At 35.2% G+C, this 26,456-nt stretch overlaps 1 protein-coding gene across 50 annotated transcripts in view; it reads right to left on the bottom strand.

Annotated features, from left to right (window-relative positions):
- ADGRL3 (adhesion G protein-coupled receptor L3) overlaps positions 1-26,456 on the bottom strand; it is an 873,550-nt gene that overhangs the window by 136,939 nt on the left and 710,155 nt on the right. For all 50 annotated transcript variants that reach the window (XM_050789802.1, XM_050789801.1, XM_050789811.1 and 47 more), the window contains 2 exons: positions 3,490-3,673; positions 2,474-2,596 (listed from right to left, as the gene is read on the bottom strand). In XM_050789802.1, coding sequence (XP_050645759.1) covers positions 2,474-2,596; positions 3,490-3,673 — 307 coding nt within the window. The remainder of the gene's footprint in view (positions 1-2,473; positions 2,597-3,489; positions 3,674-26,456) is intronic.

Here is a 26,456-nt window from a genome sequence, read left to right as displayed (position 1 = left end):
CCGTCTCAGTGATTCTATGAGATATCCATTATCATTTCCGTAATCCAGCAAAGAGATTATGATGAGAGCTATATAATGGAAGAGAGCATTCTTATCTAATCTACAAGTGTTAATACAGTACTGAGCAAATCATAGTAATTCACTAAATACTTATCTGTTATAACATACAATTTAATTTTGTTCTTTCCCTCTAGATTTGGTATTAAAATGCTGATTTTTGAAAGGTGAAAATTAAGAACATTCATGCATTTTTCTTGTTGACATTAAAAACTTCAATTTTAATTGGTTTATAATTGGCTGATAATTCATGCCAATTTCCACTTCCAGGATGGCGTCATTTTGCCATCCCACCGTGTGTTACCAGCGCACTTAGTCACTGGCAATTCTCTCATATTCTCTGTTCTAAAATGAATGCTTAAATGTGACTTTAACAAACAAAAACAAAAACAGACTGGGTGTGATGACTCATGCCTGCAATTCCAGCACTATGGGAGGCTGAGGTGGGAGGATCCCTTGAGGCCAGGAGTTCAAGACCAGCCTGGGAAACACAGAAAGACCCTCTTCTCTATTAAAACAAAACAAAACACACAAAAAACAACTATACGTTAATTTAGAAAATAAATGAACACAGAACTGAATTTGACTAATATATTTCTACATGTCTTCGGATACACAGCTTTGTGTCTGAAGGTTCACACATTTATTGTATACTTAAGTAGTGAGTATATAGATGTATAGATGAACCAGGCACTGAAGTACTAGGGTTACATCAGTGAACAAGATTAGACAAGGCCCCTGCTCCCATGGAACTTACTGCCTGGAGGGAGACCCAGGCAGTAAGCAGGCAGATTGAAAAATAATAATAATATTATTTCTTATAATGGTAAGTGAATAAATGCTATGAAGAAACATTGGCATAATCATGGCTAATGGGGAAAGAGTGATTGGGAAAGAGGAGTTTACCTTAGAGGAGATAGGGAAGACTCTCCTTATAGAGGTAGATTTATTCTAAAAAGTGAATGATAGAGAGGGTGCCATGAAAAAAAAAAAAAAAGTAAAAATTGTATTCTAAGAAGAAAGGTTTAAAAAAACAAAAACAAAAACAAAAACACCCCAAACCTGATGCAGGAACATGCTTGGTGTGTTCAAGAAACAGAATCAAGATTACTCTGTCTGGATCACACAGAACATGCTGAAGACAAACGTGAGGTGTGGCAAATGAGGCAGGAAGGAAGTGGACCAGGTAGCACCTGGCAGGCCTAGTTAAGTCATGAGATCTCATTGTAAATGTAAGTGGAGGTCAACTGGTCAGATGTATGTTTCAGGAATAACCCTTTGTCAACAGGATATACTGTTGGAGGGCAAAAGAGTGGAAGCAGGGAAATGATTTAGGAAGCTAATGCAGGAATCTAATTTTGCTCTACTTAATCTTACTGCTATCTCAAAAATTTTCTTAGTCAAATGAGTAACATAAAAATGATTTCTAAGTTTAGTCTTACAATATTTCTAACATTTACAGACCATTTTATTCTGATGACAACAAATGTAAGTTGTTTTTCTTGATATTATTTATCAACACTGTTCACCCTGCAATACGAAATATTAGCATTAAGTTGGTGACTAGGAACTGAGGTCATCTTCCTATCACCTGGCAGATTAAACAATCTCCCTTTCTTGGCAAAAAAGAAATATCTCTGTGTGTGTGTGTGTGTGTGTGTATGCATATATGTACAAATATATGAGGGGTCTATTTTAGAGGAGATATATATATACACATACATATTATATATACACACACATCTATACATACATATATACGCACACATACATATATACACACACATACATATACATGCACATACATGTGTGTAAGTTTAAACATTTTTTAATATTAGTGAAGTTTGGGACATACTTTATAAGATTATTTATTGAATTTTAATTATTTTCAGTGTATTCAATTTAGTAGTAAGCTAAGCTGATTATATTTATAGTTCCATTTCCCAAAATCATCTCCTTACATTTAAATGTTTGTATGCTTTGCAAAGAAAAGCATAAAAACTCTCAAAAAGAAGCTGAATAAGCAAAAAAAAAAAATTTAATTAAAAGTAAAATTTCCATAAAAAATTTTACAAGTGAAATCTGCACACTCAGTGAGAGTTCCTCCTTTTGAGGAAAGATGTCAGATCCTCTGAATTTTGTTGTCCATAATTTCCTTTATATTTAAGTTTCTGGCAACTGAAAAGTAATGGAACAATTTCCAAATCTGATTGGGAATTTTGTAGAATAAATATCACTGTAATATTGATGGTGCTGTACAGTAGAGAAAGAAGAGGAAGAGGAGGAGAAAGAGAATAGTGTAGGAAAAGGAAGAGGGGAAAAGCTCCTCAATAGTGGATCTAATATTCTGGGCCAAAAAAGAATGAATTGATGCAAGTTCAATTCCCTCAAGCTTAAAAAATAAACTTTAACCTACCATTTCGGCCATTTTGCTTTAAAGTATTTGCAGACAGCTGGATAGTGCTTCCATGGCCCATGTTTTCTGGAAATTTTAGGTCTTCTAAGTTTCCTTCTGTGCTCAGTCTTGCAACTTCCAATTCTGTTAATATCAAAGAGATACCCGTGCTCATTGAGAAACATACCTAAGCTACAATAATTTCCTAAATCATTGCAGTATTTCTGAAATCAAAACACTGGAATTCTCGTTCTATTTGTCATGATTTATGAAAATCTTTCAGAAAATATATTGTTCGTATTTTATAAAAGTAATGCAAATAAAAGTTATTAAAATTATGTAAATAATACAAACATGTCAATAATAAAGCCTAAAATTTAAAATTCAATCCCAAATTGTAATACATTGTCATTGGCCTTAAGTTTCAAAATATAATCTTTATTTTATAAATTAAATAAAAATCCTTTTATAATCTAGAGCTGTACTATCCTATCAATATTGATCTTTAAGCCCAATAAATTTGAAACAGCTTTATCATAACTTCTGAAATAAAAGTGTTAGCTACTCCTAATCCACAATAAAAAGATTGATATCCTTTATAAGTCAAATAACATGATTATCAAACACTGTTTTATCATTTTCACTCAAATGACTTACTTCTTTATAATGTGAATTCAAAGATACTCTCATTATACTGAAATAACTCCTAATAGTCCTGTATTAAGAGGATAAAATTTTAAATGGTATAATACATACATAAAAGTCCTTTAAAAAAACAAACCTCACTGTAAGTGATCTCAGGCTACTATGTTCAATATTGAACCTAATATTGAAATGTCCTAAGACAGATAGCACACATGATTTTCTATCCTTTTAAGCCAATGACAAGTGATGCCCTCTTTATTTTAGAAAAAGAATGACTTTTCTCCATTGAAATAAAGTATCACTCATATCTGGGACACCAGAGATACTTTTTTCTTTTCCCTCTTCAGATATACAACAGTGTCTAGACCTTCTGAATAACAAAGGCCACTTACTAATATTGTCTGTGTTCTCCCTGACAATGTCAGTCTTCAAAAGGTTATCAGCCAGCACAAAAGCACTTTCCTCCACAGTATGAAGCAACATGGTGGCCGCACGTAGCTGATCGCTTATAGTCAGGTCTCTCCACGCATTCAAAGCTTGTGGCTGAAGGAGGTTGTTAACTGTCTCGACCATTGCCTATATAAGAGGATGAAAAGAATGACAGAGGTCTCTAGTGAACCCACATAGCTGTCAGAAATCCAGGTGTACATGTTGCCCAGCAAGCAAGGATCAGCAGTGTGCATGAGTTCAGTATTGTCCCAGCCTCCCCTGTGACATGCTGCAGCAGAAGCATTCATTATTTTGTTCTGTAAAACCCTAGCTGAGACTTTGCAAAGCAAGAGGAAAACCTGTTTTTGTTTTGAAAGACAACAAATAAAGTCATGCTTTCTTCTTAGAATCAATAACACAAGCTTCAACAAGACTATGATCACATAATTAAATTATTTGGCTGGGGAACTGTTGACAAAAAATTTAAACCAAGAGTTTTACCACATGACTCAGAGCAAATCATTTTTTCTGTACATTACCATAAAACTGGATGCTGAACACAACAGAGATTAAAAGGATGACCATAAATGTGACAATCCAAGAATTTGTTGCCTATAGGTTGATGACTCACATAGCAAACCTATCTGTTTTTTAGCCAGCTAGTAAAATGTCAGAATGGGGAAAATATCAAAGCATACATACTCCAGGGGCTTTAGATATGTTATGTACAAAGAGAAACGTTCTTCATGCTGTTTACTACTAAGGAGGGGAATAAACAGTTGAACCTTACTACCTATGGTCCTCAGGTGTTTTATCTTTAAAAAATCAGCAGTAGGTACACCCACACATAGAGACAAAACACTACAGTTCTCATTGCTTCATCCAAAAGAATCATCTCTATAGTTACAATTTATATATTTCCTGTGGTTTGCTTTATGCTGTCGGTTACAAAGAAAAACAGTTCTCCCAATAAGGTCTTGGGTTTCATTCAAACATAGAAAATTGTAAAATAGAAAGATACAATACCTTCAGCTTGAAAGTGATCATCCCTGAACCCAAATCATTATGAAATATGCATCTAATCCAGAAATAAAGTTGAATAAACAGCCAACACAGGCACAGTTACCAGGCAGCACATAAGTGTTTTAAAACAGGACTCACATTATTGACACATTGGCAGAGGGGCTGGGAGACACTAGAGAAATACCCTCCACAAGGCAGTGTTTTCTCCTGGCTGGTGTTTTCATAGTAACCAAGTAACAACTGTTAAAAATTCAGCTTCCTAATGAAACACCTTGGCTGCCAATTAACACCAGCTTCAAAAACTAATTTGCCTTTTGATAAAAGTTGTTTTTCTTGATATTTTCCCAGCTATTCCAAGTTTTGGTCAAAAATCAACATCACTGTACTTTTAAGTAAAATAATCCTACTCACAACTTGCATGCTTTGGATTATTTTTTAAAAGAGGAACAACACAAACAAATCGAAAAAGTCTCTCACAAGTTTAAACACTGGACATTTTAATATAGTGTGCTTAGCTCCGTCATTTATTCTTGGTGTAAAGCATGACCTAGTAGCCAGACAAAAGTATTTCTGGATCACAACAAAATGATCTGCTTTCCAGGAAGTTCTCTATAAGGGAATGCCAACAGGATATGCCAAACAAAGAGATGCCAGATAGGAAACCCAAAAAAAAAAAAAAAAAAAAAAAAAAAAAAAAAAAAACTTTAGATATTTTCTGAAGCCAAACAGAAAACAAGAGAACACAGACCTCTTCAGTGTAAATAAGTATTCTTTCAGGGATTAGATGATACTGTGAATTCATTAAAAATGCTCTGAAAATCCCACATGCAAGAGAAATTATGCCTGTTCTTTATGGAGCAGCCATTTTAGCTGCTGATAATCTTAATAATTAGTTAATAATCTTATAATAATTAATTAAAATCTTACCTTAGGGGAAATTTTATTGGGCATAATATATTTCTCTTCTGTCCTTTATTGTTTTTATTTTCATAATTTAAAAAATGCAAGATGAGAAAAAAGGAAAAAGAAACAACTATGGTCAACTCCGAGAACGTTCCAAGAAAGAACGTGTTCCAAGACTAAATTAGGAAAAAATAGAAAGTCTGACTAGACCTATAACTAATACGGAGATTGAATCAGTGATCAAAGCCTCCCAAGAAAGAAAAGCTCAGGATCGGATGGCTTCACTGGTGAATTCTACCAAAGTTTTCTGCACTTAAAGAAGAATTAACACTAGTCTTTCTCAAACTCCAAAAAATATAAGAGGAAGGGACACTTCCAAACACATTTTTATGAGGCTAGCATTACTTTGACACCAAAGCCAGACTAAGACACCACGAGAAAACTGCAGGCCATATCCTGATGAATACAGATGCAAAAATTCTCAACAAAACGCTAGCAAACTAAATCCAACAGCACTTAAGAAAAAAAGTATAAACCATGATCAAGTGCAATTTATCCCTGAATTCAAGGAGAGTTCAACATAAAAAAAATCAATGAATGTGATACACCACATTAACAGAATAAAGGATATCACATGATTGTCTTAATAGACGCAGAAAAAGTGTTTGACAAAATTCAGCACCTTTCATGACAAAAACTCAACAAACTAGGAACAGAAAGAAGTTACCTCAACATGATAAAGGCCATGTATAAAAGCCCTTAGATAACATCATACTCAACACTGAAAACCTGAAAGCTTTTCCTCTAAGATCAAAAACAAGGCAAAGAAGCCTACTCCTGCCACTATTCAACATAGTACTTGAAGTCCTTAGCCAGAGCAATTAGGTAATAATAATAATAGGCATCCAAATTGAAATGAAAAAGCAAAATTCTCCCTGTCTGCAGATGACATGATCTTATATACAGAAAACCTGAAAGACTCCATTAAATATATATATACATAAAAGACTGTATATATGTGTGTGTATATATATATGAAAGACTGTATATGTGTGTGTATGTCCTTTAAATATATATACACACATAAAATGCTGTATATATGTAAGTGTGTATATATCTATAAAATACTGTATATATTTGTGTGTATGTGTGTATGTGTATATATATATTAACTAATGAACAAAATCAGGAACGTGTTTACAACAGACTGCTTTATCTAAAAAAACTTTGTATGTCTTTGAACCGACAGCAAATAAATCAAAGGTACCATTTATTAATTTATCTTAGTTTTGCAACTGAAAAAGTGCAAGGTGCAATATTTTTTCATAGCTACAAGTATTCAACAAGTGTATTCTTCAAGATAAGGCAGTCTTTAGGAAGGCTTTCTACTAATTTTGGGTTTTAAGCCCAAACAATTGCCAAGTTTACTAAAAAGCAACACACTCAACATGTGGCCACCAAACCTAGGATTTGGTGAGTTACGACACCAATTTAACATTTATTTAGTCTGCTCAAAGACACACCTGTTCACCATTGCTTAAGTATAACTGCAAGGAAATGTTTACACAAGGATCGAGAGACAGTATTCTGTAGTTCTAAAATCAGAGTGTGGGATTTGGAACCACATCCCCCAAATTGTACCTTCACAGTGCCTCTTACTGTGTGACACTGGGCAAGTTACTTAACTTCTCTATACTTCATCTATGAATTTGGTATGATAATATAATCATCTCAGAAAGTTGTCTGGCTCATAACAAGTGCTCAAAATGTAACCTTGTTTTTACTTTTAATTGATATCACAGTCCAGTGTAGGAAGAAGGGAAGTCTTCACTTAGAAAGCACATTTCACATCTGATAACTGCTAAATAGCCACACTGAATTGAGATCTGGAAGGAATAAATCTTCAGTAATGCAATCTGCATAATTTGGTCTCTTACACAACTACAGAAGCCTATACTACCTGAAGCTTTGAGGAATTGGAGAGTAAAGGCAACATGTGTATTAAATAGTTCATAATGATTTTTTTAGAGACTCGAATAAAATGCCCCATTTCCTGCTAGTGAGACAGCACAATTAAGTCCATCTTAAAAGCTTTATAATTATAAATGACTTAAACTTTCTAAAGCTTGCTGACATGTCCCTTTCCTAGCTAAATGAAGGTTAATTAAACAGTTACAACTCCTCAATGAATACCTATATTTGGATTTCCTTATACATTTATGTATTGTATATTTTATTCACACACTATGACATCTGGTCACAAGATAATTATTTTTTCTCAAACTAGTTATTTGCATTCTTTTCATAAGCTCAACATAAGACTTATTATATTTCAATTTGAGAGTAGGTAGGGGTGAGTATTATCCTTTTCATCATACAGTATACTCACTAAACTGTCAGTGACTTTTGACTGTTTCTAAAAATCAAATACAAATGGGAAAGAGCCAAAAGTCATTTTGATTCACACCAAGATTATGGACATACCATATCCTGCTAGACACATATTTGCATTATTTTTTAATGCAACATTATTAGGACCCTTATCATTAAATTCAGACCTTAGGCAAATTCAGTTGACGAATATTACTCATAGCATATAATTCTGATATGTTCGTTAAGGATGCTGTATACTTTATAATTACACTTTATATATTTCAAAATACAGAGTTTATTTGTTATAATTACTGCAAAAGCCTTTGCGAAAAACTGCTATATATTTTTGCAATGACAACTTCTGTCATTATTCTAAGAGGATGTATTTGTGAAATAGCCTAAGATTTCTCAGGAAGAATACACAAAAGAATCAACAGTGAGAAACACATGAGTGGCACCTCTTACCCAGGTGAGCAGTAAATATCAAACTATGAAAGTAAGCAGAATCATCTGGGGAACTTAGTTATCCCCTCTTCTTCCATTTGAAAATCATAAAAATAAATACTCCAATAGAAGGAATGCCTTATGGAAAGATGTATAAATGTCTAACTTTACCACCATGGCTTTTTTGTTTTTCTTTTTGTTTTTTTTTTTTTTTTTTTTTTTTTTTTTTTTTTTGAGACAGAGTCTCACTCTGTTGCCCAGGCTGGAGTGCATTGGCGCCATCTTGGCTCACTGCAAGCTCCACCCCCCGGGTTCACACCATTCTCCTGCCTCAGCCTCCCGAGTAGTTGGGACTACAGGCACCCGCCACCACCCCCGGCTAATTATTTTGTATTTTTAGTAGAGACGGGGTTTCACCGTGTTAGCCAGGATGGTACTGATCTCCTGACCTCGTGATTCACCCGCCTTGGCCCCCCAAAGTGTTGGGATTACAGGCGTGAGCCACTGCGCCCGGCCTTGCAGACAAGTTTTTAAATCACTAGCTCATTCAGGTTTTAGCTCAAATATCATCTGCTCTGAGAGGTCTTCCATTATTAGCAAAACCAGGGGAAAGGTGGGGGAGAATCCCCCCATCCTTAAATCTATTACCTGTTTTGTTTTCTTTGTATCATATGTCATTATCTAAAGATGTCTCATATATTTGTTTACCTGCACAACTATCTTAAACTTCCCATTAGACAGATGGCGAGCTTTCTGAAGGAGGAGACACTGTCTCATTTACAAGAGCCCAAAGCAGTGTTCGGTAACTCCTAGATGAGGGATTTGCCATCCGTGATAACTCATACGTAAGTCAGTTTTCTCCATTTTCATATCAGCCAAAATAAAAATCTCTGAAGTTATTAGTTTGATGAGTATAAGAGCAAAGAATAAATAGAAATGATAAAACTTATTAGCTAGCCAATACTTCCCTGAATTAGTCTCACTTCAGAGAATCAATACCCCAGTGGGCTCTTAGTCCATTTGGGCTGCTAGAACACAATATCTTAGACTGAACAATTTTATAAACCACGGAAATTTATTGCTCACAGTTCTGGAAGCTGAGAAGCTCAAGATCAAGGTACCTGTAGATTCATTGTCTGGTGAGGTCTCACTCTCTGCATCCTCACAGGGTTCAAGAGAGAAACAAATTACCTTGGGCCTCCTTTGTAAGGGCACTAGTAACATTCATTCATGAGGGCTTTGTTCTCATGGCCTAATCACCTCACCAGAAGCCCCACCTCCCAACACCACTATACCGCAGAGTAAGTTTCAACACATGAATTATGGGGAGACACAAGCAGTCAGACCACAGAAGGCTCCCATTTTAGTATTTGTTTATCTTTAACAGAATTATCCATATTTGTATCTGGTTTTCTCACCAGACTACGATGTCCTCAGAGAAGAGATCATATTCATTTGTGTTTTCCCAGAGTAAATTTTAGTGCTGTGATACCTTTTAGGTATTCATTAATATTTATCACATAAAGATAAGTTACTTTTATTATCAAATTATTAATGACATTATATACAATAGGAAAATTGAAAGCATCCTTTTTTGTTTCTTTAATTTTTTCCCTGTCTCCCCAAATACTCCTGAGAGAATAACGTGTTCAGATATCACCATAATTTGGGAGGGAGGCAGGGTGAATGAGAGGAAGTTAAGATGACAGAGTTCAGAAGAAGAAAATCTGAACCACAGGTTATTATAGTGAACACAGGACACTATGAGTAAGAAAATATATATATATATATATTTTATAAAAAGTTTTCCATAATGTTTCCAAAGGTAATTTCTAATGTAATTTAATAAGATTTCATTAAATATGTATTATATGCAAAAAACTAGGTAAGGCACTGTTGAATGAGGTTAGAGAAGAAAACATAGAGTTTGCCTTCAATTTACCTATGATCCAGCACAAAACAGATCTAGAAACCCACAGCATACAGCAAAAAAGTAACAGATTCTTGCTGGGGAGGACCATAAAAACATCCCAGAAAATGTTTATTTTTGAGTTAGACACTAGAGGATGAATACATTTTCTTTGACTCTGAAGAGGAAATCCAAAGCTAAAGTACATAATGAGCAAGCTGATGATGATCAAATAAAAAAAGCAAATTGATATTAGGCAGCCCAATACAAAGTTGGAAACAATTATTTCATAATAATAGATACATTTGTACTAATGAATTGCCTAAATTCTTTTGAAAAACAGCCTAGTAATATACATTATATTTTACTCTACTTCCACTTTTTAAATATGTCTTCCTGAATGCATTATGTCCTTATCAATATATACCATAATCATGCTGAATAATGCTATTTTATTATATTATTATTTTATTATATTATACAGTTACATTTAAATATTTTTCTTCATATCTAAATCTCAGGATATATTAAGGAAGAAAAATATATTTTCAGGTCTCTGCTCCCATTTCTTGCTTTCTGAATGTATACACTGTAGATAGATAGATGAAAATAGTATCCATTGATTTATAATTTGAAATAATAAAAACAAAATGTTCTTTAATTCTTTACTTTGACTTCTTGATATAAAGTTTATCAGTTGAGAGTAAAGTAAAATGAAGCAAAAGTTTAAAATCATTACTGAATAGGACACATTGTACTGCAATCTGCGTTTAGATATTGATTCAAATCAAAATGTAAAGGTCAAGTGTTAGAAGTGTCTTCAAAACAGTTTATAACTTGCAGGTTTTTTATTACAAGTCAAGTTGAATGACTGATATTTACACATCTGATCAATAAACCTAAGGTGCTTTTTATAACCACTGTCATTTGATATTATTAAGTATATAAAAACCACTAATCTCTGAACTACCTTTTATATTACAGTGAAGTGCTGGCATTTTCAAATCTTAATTAAAATTAGATCATATAACACAAGTGACCTTAATATAGCAATAAGGACCTTTAGGAGTAAAACGAGGTGAAACTAAAATTTCATAGAACAGAGTGTGTCTTTAAGAGACCCTTATTTTTTTTAAAGCATTATTTTTTGCAAACTGGATTTGATCATATCACTGTTTAATTCTACTTTAGAATGAAATGACTGAATGCTGTCAAATAAATCTCTATCATGTTACAGGAATTAAATGGATCTACAGACCTGACTTAAACTCCTTGCTAACTCAATATTCATTCAACAAATATTAATTGAGCATCTTCAATGTGGCAGTCAACTGGGATGCAGCAAGAAAGACAGATGTTCTCCCTTCCCTGAAGGTAATGGCAATATAGTTAGGCCAGGCAATTAAACAAGTAATTAAAATCCAACATGGCAAGCATTATAATGATGGAAACATAGAGTTCAAGCTCTGTATTGGAAAAGCTCCATGAAGTGGGACATTTCCAAGATGAAACTCAACACTGAACAAAGAGACAAAGGGCACAGCGTGTACTTACAGGCACAGAGGTGAAAGAGAACAGGCACTGCGAAGGAACTGAAAACAAATTCCTTATGGTAGAGCAAAGAGTATAAGGGGTTCAGTGGTAAGACTGGTAAGTGAAGGCTAGATTTCAAAGAGGTTTGCAAACTATGTTAAGGTATTTACAATTCTTCCCAAAAGTGACAAATAGTCACTGCAAAAAAAAAAAAAAAAAAAAAGAAAATTTAAGGTAACAGAGTGATACACAGTAACAGTTAATATTTGTGGAGTGTATTCCAGACCTTGATATGAATGGTTTACATGCATTAACTCCTTTAATTTTCGAAGTAACCCAGCGAGGTATAATTTATTATCATCATCTTACAGTGAGAATACTGAGACTCATAGAAGTTAAGTAACTAGCTAAAGGCTAATTAGCTAACATAGAGTAGAACCAGGGCTCAAGTACATGAATTCTGGTTCTGGAGAAAAAGAAAAGCAGGGATTATTCCAAAGATATTTAAAATGATTTGCTGATTAGCTAATGCCAGTTGACGAGGAAAAGAAAGAAGTGCAATGCGTAGAATTTGGGGTAGTCAAGGAGGTAGCACTTACTTCAAATGGGAATTTTGTTTTTCAAAAGGTAGTGGGCATAAGAGTATATGTGTGGGTGGAGAGTATGAGTAACACAGTAAATTCAGGTTGCCTATTTTGAATGGAATATACAGTCTTGCACTGAATAATGATGTGTTGCTCAACAATGGACCATGTATACCATGGTGGTCCCATAAGATTAAAATGGAGCTGTCCTATTCAGGTGTACTAGCTTTTATCTTTTTATCATATTTTTACTGTATCTTTTCTGTGTTTAGATACACAAATACTATTGTGTTATAATTGTCTACAGTACTCAGTACAGTAACATGCAGTACAGGTTTGTTGCCTAAGGAACAGTAGGCTATACCACGTAGCCTAGGTGTGTAATCTGCTATCCCATTTAGGTTTTCGTAAGTATACCCTATGAGGTTTGCATGACAGCAAAATGAAGCATTTCTCTGAATGTATCCTCACTGGTAATGCATGATTGTAATTGAATGGCATCTAGATGGGCCTGAAGCTTATATAAGATATCTGATATTCAAATATAGTTCATGAGATAGTTTGGATATTTTTCCTTTTAAATCTCATGTTGAACTGTAATCCTCAATGTTGGAGGTGGGGCCTGGTGGGAGATGTTTGGGTCATGAGGGCGGAGTACTGTCCTCACATAGTGAGTGAGCTCTTGTGAGATCTGGTTGTTTAAAAGTGTGTGACACCTACCCGACTCCCTCTCTTGCTCCTGCTTTTGCCATGTGATATGCCAGCTCCTGCTTTGCCTTCTTCCATGAGTAAAATCTCCCAGGGCCCTTCCCAGAAGCTAAGCAGATGCCAGTGCCAAGCTTGTACAGGCTGCAGAATCATGAGCAAATTAAACCTCTTTTCTTTATACATTACCCAGGCTCAGGTATTCCTTTACAGCAGCAGAAAAACGGCTTAATACAATGCATGCATCATAAATTTAAGTAGGCTTATTAAAGCCATTGATATATCTGAAATTACCCAGATAAACTGTGTAGAAGAAGAATAGATGGTACAAAAACACTAACAAAATAGAGGGGCAAATGAAGTAAGAATAGTTGACAATGAAGATGAAAGAGTAAGCAGTCAGAGAGTGTGGTATCACAGATGGAAAGAGGGTTTTCCTTGGTTTCAAAAATAATCAAGAAAGTGTCCAAAAATTCTTCTTTTGAACTAGAAATAATAACTCTATTTTTGTTCCGGGTAACAGAGTGATTGTAAAACAAAAAAGAAAACCACAGAGATACTGCTTTTGAGGAGCAATCAATACAATTTTATGTATCAACACTTCGAAGCAGGACATCTATTCATTTAATTAATATTTCTTGAGCCCTTAACACATGCCAACACTGTTCTAGACCCTTGAGATACATCTTAACAAAGCAGAGAAAAAATAATCTTAGAACTGAACATTCTGGCAAGGGAAGCAAATAATAAACCATATACTGTTAGAAGATGCAATGTACAGTGTGAAATAAAAGAAAATAGACAGGATAGGGGGATCTAGAATCAGGGATGGTGTTGGGATAGAGGTTGGCTTTCAAATATGATGGTACAGACGGGCATCACTGAAAAGGTAACAATTCAAAAACGACAAAGGAATTAAGAGAGTTAGCCATGCAGGCATCTGGAAGAGAAGCATTCCAATCAGAGAGAACAGCCAGAATAAAAGTCTTCAAATGGAACTTTTGAAGGTTTGCATGGTCCAAAACCTTAAAATGGCAAGCGTCTGGAGTAAAGTGAAGGAAAACAGTAGAGGTGGGAGGAGGGGCTCAACCACTTCAACTGAGATGCTGAAGAATGGTTTGCAAATGAAGATTGGGAATTCAGTTATAGATATGGAAAGTCTGAGGTGTTTATTACACAACAAAGTGAAGCTATTGAGAAATTGGCTGGAAAATTAATTCTGGAGATCAGGAGAATGGTCTGTGCCATGGATAATATTTGTAGGTGATAGACGTATAGGTGGTATGTAAATCAATGAGATCACCAAGGGTGTGAATGTACAAAGCTTAGACAAGAGGACTAACTGTTGTGCTAGGGGGCACTCCAAGCTTAAGGGTTTGAGGAGAAGAGGAGGAACCAGCAAAGGAGACTGGAAATAAGTGTCAATTAGGTAGGAGAAAAATAAAGTGAGTTGTCCTAAAGATAATATATCAAGGAAGAGGGGGTGATCAGCTGTGCTAGATGTTTCTAATTAATCAAGTAAGGTATGGATTGACTACCGACTGTTGGTCTAGCAGCATTTAGAAGTCATTAATGACCTCAACAAGGTCAACAAGGGCAGTTTCAGTGGTGTAGTGGGGGCACAAGCCTGAGAAGGTGAATTTAAGGGAGAATGCGAGGAGAGGGACTGGCAACAGCAAATGTTGAAAAGTGTTGTCAGAATTTCTGCTGCAGTGGACATACTAGTAGGCAATCAGAAATTTGAGCCTGGAGCTTGAATTAAACAGTAAATATTTGGAGACCACTTAATATGTGCTAAATACAATTTAAAAGGTCCTGAAGATGTAGAAATAAAAGTGGCACTGTTCCTTCCCAAGCAGCTTATTGATAGAGAGAATGAAGAGACATTAAAATACAGCTTGATAATTGAGGAAATTGTAATAGAGGAAAACTGAGAGTGTTGTAAGTTCGCATAAGAGGTCATTCATTCAGACTAAGTGGGACAAAGAATGCTTCCTTAGAGCGATTGACATATGAAGTGAGTGTTGATAGGTAAATCAAAGTTACTGGAATAAAGAGAAGGAGAAAGGAAAGCAAATCTAGAATTAATCCAAGTAGAAGGGGCTGTGACTATAAAGGTACAAAGACACGAACTGAAAGTATTTAAATCCTCTGGCAGTGTAGGATCTGAGGAGGAGCCAGTTAAAGGGGTGAGAAATTAGCAACAGGAGTCTGATATTCAAGCACTGTAGTTCAGAAAAGGATTTTTTTTTCTATAAGGATAAAAAAGAGTAAGGGACAAGCTGAATAGGGTCAAGTCATGATCAAATTTGCATTTTTAAAACATTACTCAGACAGTAGGTGGAATGGATTAACAGAGGAATTTGACAATGTGTAAAGCAGTTGTTTAAATTTTTTTTTTTTTTTGAAAATCATCTACACAAGGATAATAGCTGAAGTTATAAGAATCAATATCAGAGGTAAACAAAGTTTGCAGCCAAAGTCATTTTGCAAAAAATACGTCATGACCCTGGTCAAAGGTTTTTAATAGCACTCAGATGCTTGACTTTTTTCCATAGCCTTCTCCCTCAACCCATTGCTTCAAGCATATTTGTCTTTTTTCTATTCCCTGAACTCTCCAACCACTTGTCACTTGACCATCTCGGCCTTGGGTGACCTTTGATCTTGGATTGCTCTTCTCCAGGTAGTCACATTGCTGAATTGCCTATCACTTCCTTAGAAAGTCTTCCCTGATCGGCATGAAATGAAGTAATCATAAGGTCATATTTACTCGTATGACTGCTTTAATTCTTTGAATAGCATTTCTGCAATCTTATTTTATTACTTTGATTGATTGACTGATTTACTGGCTATTTTTCTCCATAACTCCAGCTGGCTGAACTAGGGTGTGAGCCCTAAGAGACAGAAACTCTGTCTGTCTTCACCCCCGAATCCCTGCACCTGAAATAGTGTCTGAATGAGCTCAACAAATGTTGCCTGATTGAATGAAGGAATAAATCTATGCTTTTCTTAAAGTATATATGTTTACTGTTTTTTAATAAAAAATGTATTTTTCAGACTTTGAAAAGGAGATACTTGTTGGAAAGTCTGAAAAACTGCCACAGCCTAGCAGAGCCAATTAAATGTAATATGATATCCTGGATAGGATCCTAAAACAGAAAAAGGACATAGATAATAAATTTAAAAATCTGAATAAACTGTGGACTTCAGTTAATGATAATATATTAACATTGGTTGATTAATTATTATAAATATACCATACTAGTGTAAGATGTTAACAATAGAGGAAGTTGTTCATGTCAATGGGAACTTTCTATCAGACTTGATCAATTTTTTAGATTTTCTAGATACAAATCTAAAACCGTTTCAAAAAATAGTATCTATTAGTTTTAAAAAGACATATTTACAAACAGTTTTAAATTACAGAAGTATATATGGTAAAAGCTGAAATTCCATTTATAGAACACCGTAAAACTCCACACACAAAAAATCACTTTTGACAGTTCATTGTGGATCTCTCTAGACCTGTAAATATTTATGTATTTATGAGAGCAAACTCAGTCCGTACAATAAGGTTGTTATCTGTCGTTTTTGGCTTGCTTGTTTATTTTTACTTGAAAATATGTCACACCTATCTTTCTAAGTCAACACAAGTTCTACCTCACTGTTTCTGAGGCTAGGAAGTATTCCTTTATTTAGTAGTTTATTCAACCGATTTCCTACTGATGAAGAGGTAAGTTGTTCTGTTGATACAAACACTACCCTAATCTAGCTTGTGATCCTGTCTACACATTTACTCTTTTCCAGGGCGGAATGCTACCCCATTGTGTGGGTCGGCCACAAGTTACCCCAAAGTCTTTTCTCTCGACAAGGAGAACAACACTGTTTTGTGATTGTATGACAAGATTTATAAAGAAACAGTATAAAAATATAGATGTGAGTAAAAATAGTCTCCTCTGGTAAGATATTTAAAAAGCTAACAGGCCGGGCAGGGTGGCTCACACCTGTAATCCCAGCTACTTGGGAGGCTGAGGCAGGAGAATCACTTGAATCCGGGAGGCGGAGGTTGCAGTGAGCTGAAATCGCGCCACTGTACTCCAGCCTAGTGACAGCAAGAATCCGTCTCAAAAAAAAAAAAAAAAAAAAAAAGCTAACAGTGATCATGCTTTGGAAAAGGACTGCTGAAAGACTGTGAAGAGAAAAGAGGCCGGGTTGAACTACGCAACCGCAAGAGGGCACCACTGAAATAGACAACAATGTCAGTGGCGTGCCCTGGAGTTAGTAATGCAGAGGTTCCAGAGGGAGGGAGAAATAATTATTTTCTACCTTTAGAATTTTATACCATGTGTCTATATTAGCTATTCAAAAAATTACTTAAAAGGTAGAAAAATGCAATCTGAGAAGTTTCAAATAGCTTTTAAAAGTTTTGTTTTGTTTTGTTTTTTTAAGACAAAATGATTAATCTCAAACTATGACTAACAGAACAAGTAGAAGAACATTGTTACCTATATCTAGGGTTCAAAAGTTACCTTTGTATTGTCATAAATCTATGGTAGGTTATTACATTAAAACTGAGTAAGATTTCACTGTTATTAAATAAGAAAAAGAAAAAGCATTTTCGTTGCATCTGAAGCTGCTAGTTGCCCAATATCCCTCTTGTGTTAGACACAGAATCATTGGACACTATGCCCAGCTGCAAAGCTGCACCTATTAATGAAGTATTTAACCATGCAAATAGGGTGGCCGACATAATATAATAAGAAATAGTTTGGAGAGACTCCTGGAAAGTACTAAAAGGGACAAATCCTTCCGGTACTTATCCTTTTCCTTCTTCCTTTTGGAAGATTGGCATGACGTGATGATTGGAACTTAAGTAGCCATCTTGTCATCTTGGGGATGGAAACGCATGTGCTAAAGATGATGGAGCAAAAAACCAGATGCAGCCTTGGTCCCTGATGATTTCATGCAGTTTCCAAGCTAATCTTGGACTGCCTCGTCTGCATTTTTCATATGCAAGAATAAAGCCCTGGTTTGTTTAAGCTACCATAGCTAACTTTCCGTTACTACCAGCTGTCCAAGATTCATATATTAAACAAAGGAATACATAAAAATTGTAACTCTGGGAGCAGTCCTAAAAAATCATTTGTTTGGTTCCACACCCTCAGACAACTACTTTACTGCAAATTGGACTTCAAAATTTCCATTTCTTTTCTGATCTGTACCAAAAAAGTTAATGATAGTTTCAGAAAGTAGGATCTTAAATCTGTAATGTTGTTGTTTTTTTTTTTTTTGGTTTTTTTTTTTTTGAGATGGAGTCTTGCTCTGTTGCCCAAGCTGGTGTGCAATGGCACGATCTTGGCTCACCACAAACTCCGCCTCTCGGGTTCAAGCAATTCTCCTGTCTCAGCCTCCCGAGTAGTTGGGATTACAGGCATGTGCCACCATGCCCGGCTAATTTTGTATTTTTAGTAGAAAGGAGTTTCTCCATGTTGTTCATGTTGGTCTCGAACTCCTGATCTCAGGTGATCCACCTGCCTCGGCCTCCTAAAGTGCTGGGATTACAGGCGTAAGCCACTGTGCCCAACATGTAATGCTGTTTTTAATATCCTTTGCCTTCTTGTTAGCTATGTAACCATCAAACTATTAAATAAATGGAAAAGTAAATTGATATGTATTCTCTTGCATTTGCATAGAAATAATATCTATTTATTTTCTATGTATTTAAAACTTTTCTGAAGGTAAACTTATGTTCAGAAAGCATTGATGCATAGAATGGACTTTAAGTAAACAGTTTTACAATTACATAATGGCCCAGACTTTGATCAGAAAATTAAATAAGAGAAGAGAACACAAGTTGGTGCAAAGAAGAGAGAAAACATTTTTGTTTTAGATGACAACATTTTATTTAAAAACAGAAAGACACTTTTTTCACACCCTCATTAGAATTACTTCCTGAAGCATTCACAAACCATGCATATACAAACAGCAGCTGGAACATTTGTTTATTTACAGGAAATGTACAAAACGAAGGAGGCAGAAATGGCTTTCTAAAGCAGCCATTCTATCTAACCTGACACATTCGCCAGGGGAATTGTGAGAGATTCCCAGAATGATGTTCTTTCCACGTCAGTGCAGAATCTCCATCATCAACATCTGTCACTGTCCTTTGGAAGTTTTTAAATCATTAGATTTACAACTTGACCTGTTCACATTTTTCAATAATACCTGTGTGAATTACTCTGCTTACATTACTTATGATTTTACTCTTTTGATTCAATGATTGCTTTGTATGTAGTAGCGTTTAATGTCTACAATTTATAGAAAGGAATTCTTATAACCATTCTTTATCTGAAAAAAACTACAGTACTCTGGTTTTGTAGATAGAAGTCACTTTCTTTGATCTCAATGTCTTTTAACAATAGGTTTAGGGCACCAGAAACATGCAGGGTGCAGATTTATATTTTCTTTCTTACTGACATAAATCAAGTGCAGATTTATCAAGCTGTGAAATATATTAAGTTCACAGGGTTTTAACAAAGGGTTACCAAACCACAAGAACCTGCTGTGATTCAAACTACTTTCAGATGTCCTTTTAATTATATTAAATGAAAGTTTGGGTTGGCTTTGATGCTTATGGGCAAACATCTAAATCTCTTGAAAGAGCTGCTAAAAGTACTCCCTGTTGCTGCAGTTAATATACTACATTGTATGCACACTGCTAGCCAATTTATTCTAGCCACTTTAACAAGGATATCCAGCCTGACAGGCCACACAGAATAGTATCACAAGTCAAGCAAAGCACAAATCATTAGAGGACTCTGAAAGTTGTTTGACATGCACCACAGAGCTCTTTGTCACACAGCCAATTAAGTGACCAAACAAGGAACTTGAAAATACTCATTAATTTCTTCCTAGCAGTATAAATGGAGCTTAGAATCCTTCTTGTCTTATGCACCAAAGGCACACAAGTAAAACTGGCATAATTCAATTTGCACTTTGTCAAAGGCGCAAGTAGCAACTTTGGTTCACAGAAAGTGTGCATTTATAATACAAAAAAATTGAAAAGAATGGGCAAAAATGTTTAGATATTGCATGTAATAATGTAGACATGTGGGCTTTGGAATTTTTTTAATTATCAAAAGTTGACATTACTTTTATCTTTGAAAAGCTGTATCAGCATTTCTGAGCAGATTCAGCAGCACTTCACATCATTTCATCCTCTCTGCAATAACTTCAGTTGACTCCAGGATACCATACTCTCCTGGTGCTCCTCATTCCTTAAGGCTGTTTTTTAGTCTCTATTGCTGACTTCTCTTCATTTCCCCAACCTTTTCATGTTACAGAGTCCTGGGGCTCAGTCCTAGATTCTTTTCTTTTCTCTCTTTATACTCATCCCCTTGATGGATTCATCTAGAACACTGATTTCAAATGCCACTCTAAGCATAACACTACCAAATAATTATTTCTAGGCTAATCTCACAAATGAACACCATGATTGTATATTTAATGACATATTTAACATCGATATTGCATGTCTAATAAGAATCTCAAACTTAACATGAGCCGTAGTGGAGTTCTCTTCCTGACCCTCCCAAATTGGCTGCAGATAGACCATCTCAACAATTAACGGCGACTTCATCCTTCCAATTGCTCAGGCAAAAAACATTCTGTCATTTCAACTCCTCTTTTTCTCTGAAAACTCCACACACTCTCTTAGCGAATCTTATTTCATTTTTTTAAAAAATTCTGAATCCGAATAATTACCTCAGTATGCGCACTAATATACTAATCCAAGTGGCTGTCATTACCCAAATGGTCACCCAGCTTTGGCCCTTACTTTTCTTGCTATTGGCTACTCTCTACTTGTAACACACATCAGATAATTATCCTCTCCTCAGAAACCTGCAGTGGTTTGTTTACTAGGCTTTTCTGAATAAAAGCTGAAGGCCTTACAATCATCTATCAGAATCTGAGCCTTGTGGTACCACAAGCTCACACCCTGTGATCCTCTTCTTTTTCACTCTGTTCCAGTCGCACTAGCCTCCTTCATTACCAACAAGAATACTTCCGCTTCAGGAACTTTCTGTTCTCTCTGCTAAAATGCTCCCTCCTGCGTATCAGCATAGTTGACTCCTTTATCTCCTTTCGAGTTTTGCTCAAATATCACCTCGGTAATTCATTTCATGCTTTCTTGCTTTATTTTACTCTATAGTATTTATCATCATCTGGCATACCATATATTTTACATATTCAGTGTATTGTTCATATTCTTTCACTAGGATTTTCACCTTAGAAGAGAGTGCAGGGATTTTTGCCTATTATGTGTACTGCTGTACTCGCAGAGCTGGTAAGATTATACTGGGCACATGTGCTTAACTAGTAATTCTTAAATATTTTTGTTGTTCACTATGTGATGGTTTTCCATTACTAGGATATAGTATTATATCATACTATATATATAAAATATATTACAGTAATAAGCTCTCTATGTCCTATATACCTATATAGTATATATATTGCATACTTTAGTATACTATAATAATACTCTTTAAGCATGAAAAAAATCATATAGACTACCTGCCTTTCAAAAACAAAAGAAGAAGAAGAAAAACCAGGTGTGTGATTTTTGTTTTTAAATTCACACCTGCCTAACTTTTTTTTTTTTTCTGATCAGTTCTCAACCGAGCTATGCAAGTGACCACAACAGAGTCTACACAATGACTCAAAGGAATCACATCAATACCTAGATGAACTTATATTTTCCATTAAGCATGGTCAACTGCAGACTCTCTAGCAAGTACACACTGCCTCTGAGATTTGGTGGGCAAAAGAAACTATTGATAAAAATGAAAATATTTTTAATCATGAGGAAAATGTCCTGTCTTAAAAGTAGTAAAAAATAAACACCAGTAATTCTTAATAGTTCCTGCTAAAGAGGAGAACAATGCTAACAACTATTACTATTTTAAAAATGACAATTTGAGGTTGAAAGATAAGGAAAAAATGCAAACCTAAGTTCTGGTCACATTTAGAAAACATAAAGGCAGTTGTTCTTAAGCTCTTGGAGGTCATACTCTACTCCCATATTCTCACGAAAACCATGGACCTCTCTCTGAAACCACATGATTTGTACTTGGTTCATAAATTATATTTTTAAACTTTCCTCTGCCCCCAATCTCAAGACTACAGTCAAGAACTTCCTCAATTCACAAATACTAGCATGGCAATAGTAAGAAAGACAGAAAATAACAAGTGTTAGTGAGGTTGTGGGGCAACTAGAATCCTCTTTTTTTTTTTTTTTTGGTGAGACGGAGATTTACTCTTGCGGCCCAGGCTGGAGTGCAATGGCATGATCTCGGCTCACCGCATCCTCTGCTTCCCAGGTTCAAGCGATTCTCCTGCCTCAGCTTCCCAAGTAGCTGGGATTACAGGCATGTGTCACCAAGCCCAGCTAATTTTGTATTTTCAGTAGAGACAGAGTTTGACCATATTGCCCAGGCTGATCTCCAACTCTTGACCTCAAGTGATCCGCCCGCCTCGGCTTCCCAAAGTGCTGGGATTACAGGCGTGAGCCAGTGCGCCCAGCCTTGAATCCTCATATATTGCTGGTGGAAAATGGTACTGTCTCTGGAAAACAGTTGGACAGTTCCCCTTTAACATAGTTACTGTATCTTTCTGCTGGTTTTTTATTCTCTTAAGATGAAAACTTTTTCATCAGAGTTTCCTCTGAAAATAAAAGGACCTCAAAGCAAATTATATTTGGATATGACCTTAAGATGGCAGCACAAAATTACCACATAGCCATTTTACCTCTGTCTCAAAAAAGAGATTAAAAAAAAATGTTTTACTGCATTCCATGCTTGGAATACAGTGCAAAAAATCAATAAACATAAACCTAATGATATATCTTGCCCCCTATCACCAAAAGATGAGATCAGTCCTGCTAATAACAGTATCTCAGAGATTAGGAGCACAAGCGTCTGAATTAGAAAGACTTAGCTTTGAATTTAGGGCACCCTCAATTATTATTGTGCGATCTTGTGAAAGTCATGTAACCCTCCCTGGGCCTCCAATTTTTCATTTGTAAGTTAAAAATCACAATAATTATATCATATGGTGGTTGTGAATATTAAATAAGAATGTATTCTAATTGCTCTGTACAATAATGGCACATAATTAATGCTTAATAAATAAATTTATTTTTATTTATTTTTATTTTTTTGGAGATGGAGTCTCACTCTGTCGCCCAAGCTGGAGTGCAGTGGCACGATCTCAGCTCACTGCAACCTCCACCTCCCTGGTTCAAGCAATTCTCCTACCTCAGCCTCCCGAGTAGCTGAGATTACAGGCATGTACCACCATGCCCAGCTAATTTTTGTATTTTTAGTAAAGACAAGGTTTCACCACGTTGGCCAGGCTGGTCTCAAACTCCTGGTCTCAAGTGATCTGCCCGCCTTGGCCTTTCAAAGTGTTAGGATTCCAGGAAATTAATTTATTTTTAATAACAAATCATTGTTATTCTTAATCATGGTGTTGAAGCAGCACAGGACACATGTCAGGAGAGAAGCAGTAGTACCATCAGTGCTATTTGTGTGACCCTGGGCTAGTACACTATCTCATCTTCATCTATAAGGCCTCTTCTGTTAATATTAAATCACGGTAACTGTTTAATATGCATGTTTAACACAAGTCTTACTTGTTTTCTCTAATATAAAACTGAAAACTCTCTGTCTTTTCTTGTTTTTTTAAGAGACATGGGTCTCACTAAGTTCCCCAGGCTACATTCGAACTCCTAGGCTCAAAAAATCCTTCTGCCTTAGCTTCTTGAGTACCCGGGGCTCTGTAGGGCCATGTCATTGTGTCTAAGAAATGGAAGTAATATGTTTTACTATGACACATATCAATTTATATCTTGTGATACCCAACAAGAATTTTAGTGTAATCTAAGATTATAATTACAATTAAAATATGCATATTAAACTCAATTTTTTTTTTTTTTTTTTTTTGGTTAAAACTCTTGGGATGCAAACATAATGGCTTTTAAGGAGATTCACATATTATTTAAAATATCACACCAGCCACTTTTAATTGTACAACTACAGGTCAGTTATCATAGTTGACAAGTGATAGTTAAAATTTCACTGTGCTTTCATTTGTGTGTGAGATAAACAAAAGGTTAAAAGTAAGAAGATACAAAAGATAACTCTGGATAATTCATAAAATAGACACTGAACTTCTAAGTAATTGAAAGCTAAATGGAGTTAGACAGCCAAAATCAACCCTAAAAGATTCATTGCTTATGCCTATGAAAAGGCCATATATTTTTTAAAAATTTATGATGACTTAGAAATAATCTTATTTCAAATTTAATGCATAAAGCACTTCAAACATATTTCACACCTATTTCACAGATAGCTCTGAATGTACTCTGAACATAGAAACAATAAGAAACATAAAACAAGTCTTTAAAATGTAAATAGACTAAAGTTTAAAGGATTATTCACTCTGGAATTTCATGGAATAATGATTTACATTAAGAGGAACAGAGGTGGTGTAATGTATTAGAGAGCAGAGCATTTCTGATACACCAATATTCTGTTTGTGTTTGGTGTTATAATGTTTACTCAGTAGCTGAAACATTTATTCATAGTCAGTTATAACCCAGGAAATCAACCATTGAATAAACTGCTATTAATTTTGCACCAGAGATTCATGTTTGAATGACCATGCATTTCATAGGTTTAAATACCAAAAGACTAATTATCCCAAAGGCCCCATTAAAGGATAGCATAGATTGCAATCAAAAACAATCCTAACACTGCTCAGCTCAAAAATGATCTTCAGCTTTTGATGATAAGGGATATTTTTATTTCTCTACCTACTGCACTCACTAAGAGTATAGGTCATATATAGATATATATTTATATATACATATATATATGTGTATATGTATATAAACACACCTATATAGACCTCGCAAGCAATTTTCCCCAAAACCTTAGAAAAATAAACCTGAACAGTTTCTTATACACAAAGATTCATTATTTTATAAAATAAAACACAAATTAAAAGTTTATCTTCCTAATCTCTGTTCAATGTTGAAATTTTCTTTTTCCTTTTAAATAGTATTTTCACAAAATGTCCTTATTAGCCTTATTCTAATAGCTTCACTTCACATTCAGAATGAAAAGCGCAAGAATAAAATAATATTTTTTTTCAATCTGGTTTTTAAGTTTCTAATTGCTCATTCTGCAAAACAATGCTGAGATTAAAGTAGTAAGAATGATGAGACTCAGAACATGTGACTCCAAAATATGGCACGTTGGCATTTGAGAAAACAGCAAAAGCAGGAAGGTAATTCTCATCTTCACCCTGCCTTTTTCTCCTGATGCAAATCAAACAACTGAGCAAGAATTTTCTAACTTTCCCCTGAATCAAGTCATAATATTCTCCTTAAAGAATGTCCAATTCTCAATTCTATACTACCCAGAAGGATAGTGGAATGTGAATATTCAGATCATTGGAAAGGCATAAATGAACAAATTAATTTTTAGCGTTTACATCAACCTAATTCACATCTCCCTATACCTCGAAGGAAGGATCCCAAGACACAGAGATGCCCAGAACAATCTGAACAAATGCCTTGCTAAGTTCCCCCCAATGTACTACCATTAGATAATTCCCCCTTTGTCCAGTTGCACTTTCCCACGACTGTCTCCTCTTTATCAAACCTACACATAAAAAAATACAAGTTTTTCTGTTTCTTGGGGTCATTACCAAATGCTGCTATCTCACATAAAACTTACACAAAATAAATTTTTGTTTTTCTCTTGTTAACCTGTCTTGTTATAGGGGCCTGAGTCATGAACCTAGCTATAGATCAGGAAAGAAATACTTCCTTCCCTACAGAAACCACACATAATCATAATAGACACCTTTGGCCAACTACAAATTTAGCCGACTTAGAGGGAACATTTGTAATGTGTTCTTGTGTTGCTCAGGAGACTTGGAAGACACCAAATCCAATCAAAGTGATCAGTATACATTTCCAGAACGAGAGTATATCTAAAGAAAGTTGAGTCTACTCAACTGCATTTTCATTCCTCTGAAGTGTTAGAGTACTAATATTTATTAATCAATGTTTTCTCCTAGATAGTAAAATTCTAGACAAGGACTGTATTATATTTGCTTTGTTCACTTATAATTGTTGAGGATATGAAGATAGTCATGTATAGAATTTACAAATGGCATAGCTGCAAGAAAAAGAATTTGCCAGCCAGAATTAAGCAAATGATTGTAGCTGGCACACAGAGGTATTTCCATTCATTAAAAAATCTACTGTATTGTGCTTTTCACAATCTAAGTTTGTCCCAAGCCTATCCAGTTCCTTTTGCTATGATTTTATGCTCATTAAGTCACTTTCTCATTATAAATCCAATTCTCAATTCTATACTAC

This window comes from Macaca thibetana, chromosome 5 (genome assembly GCF_024542745.1).
Source record: "Macaca thibetana thibetana isolate TM-01 chromosome 5, ASM2454274v1, whole genome shotgun sequence".
NCBI classification, from domain to species: Eukaryota; Metazoa; Chordata; class Mammalia; order Primates; family Cercopithecidae; genus Macaca; species Macaca thibetana.
The sequence above is the reverse complement of the archived record's forward strand: the minus strand, read 5'-3'. Positions and strand labels throughout refer to the sequence as shown.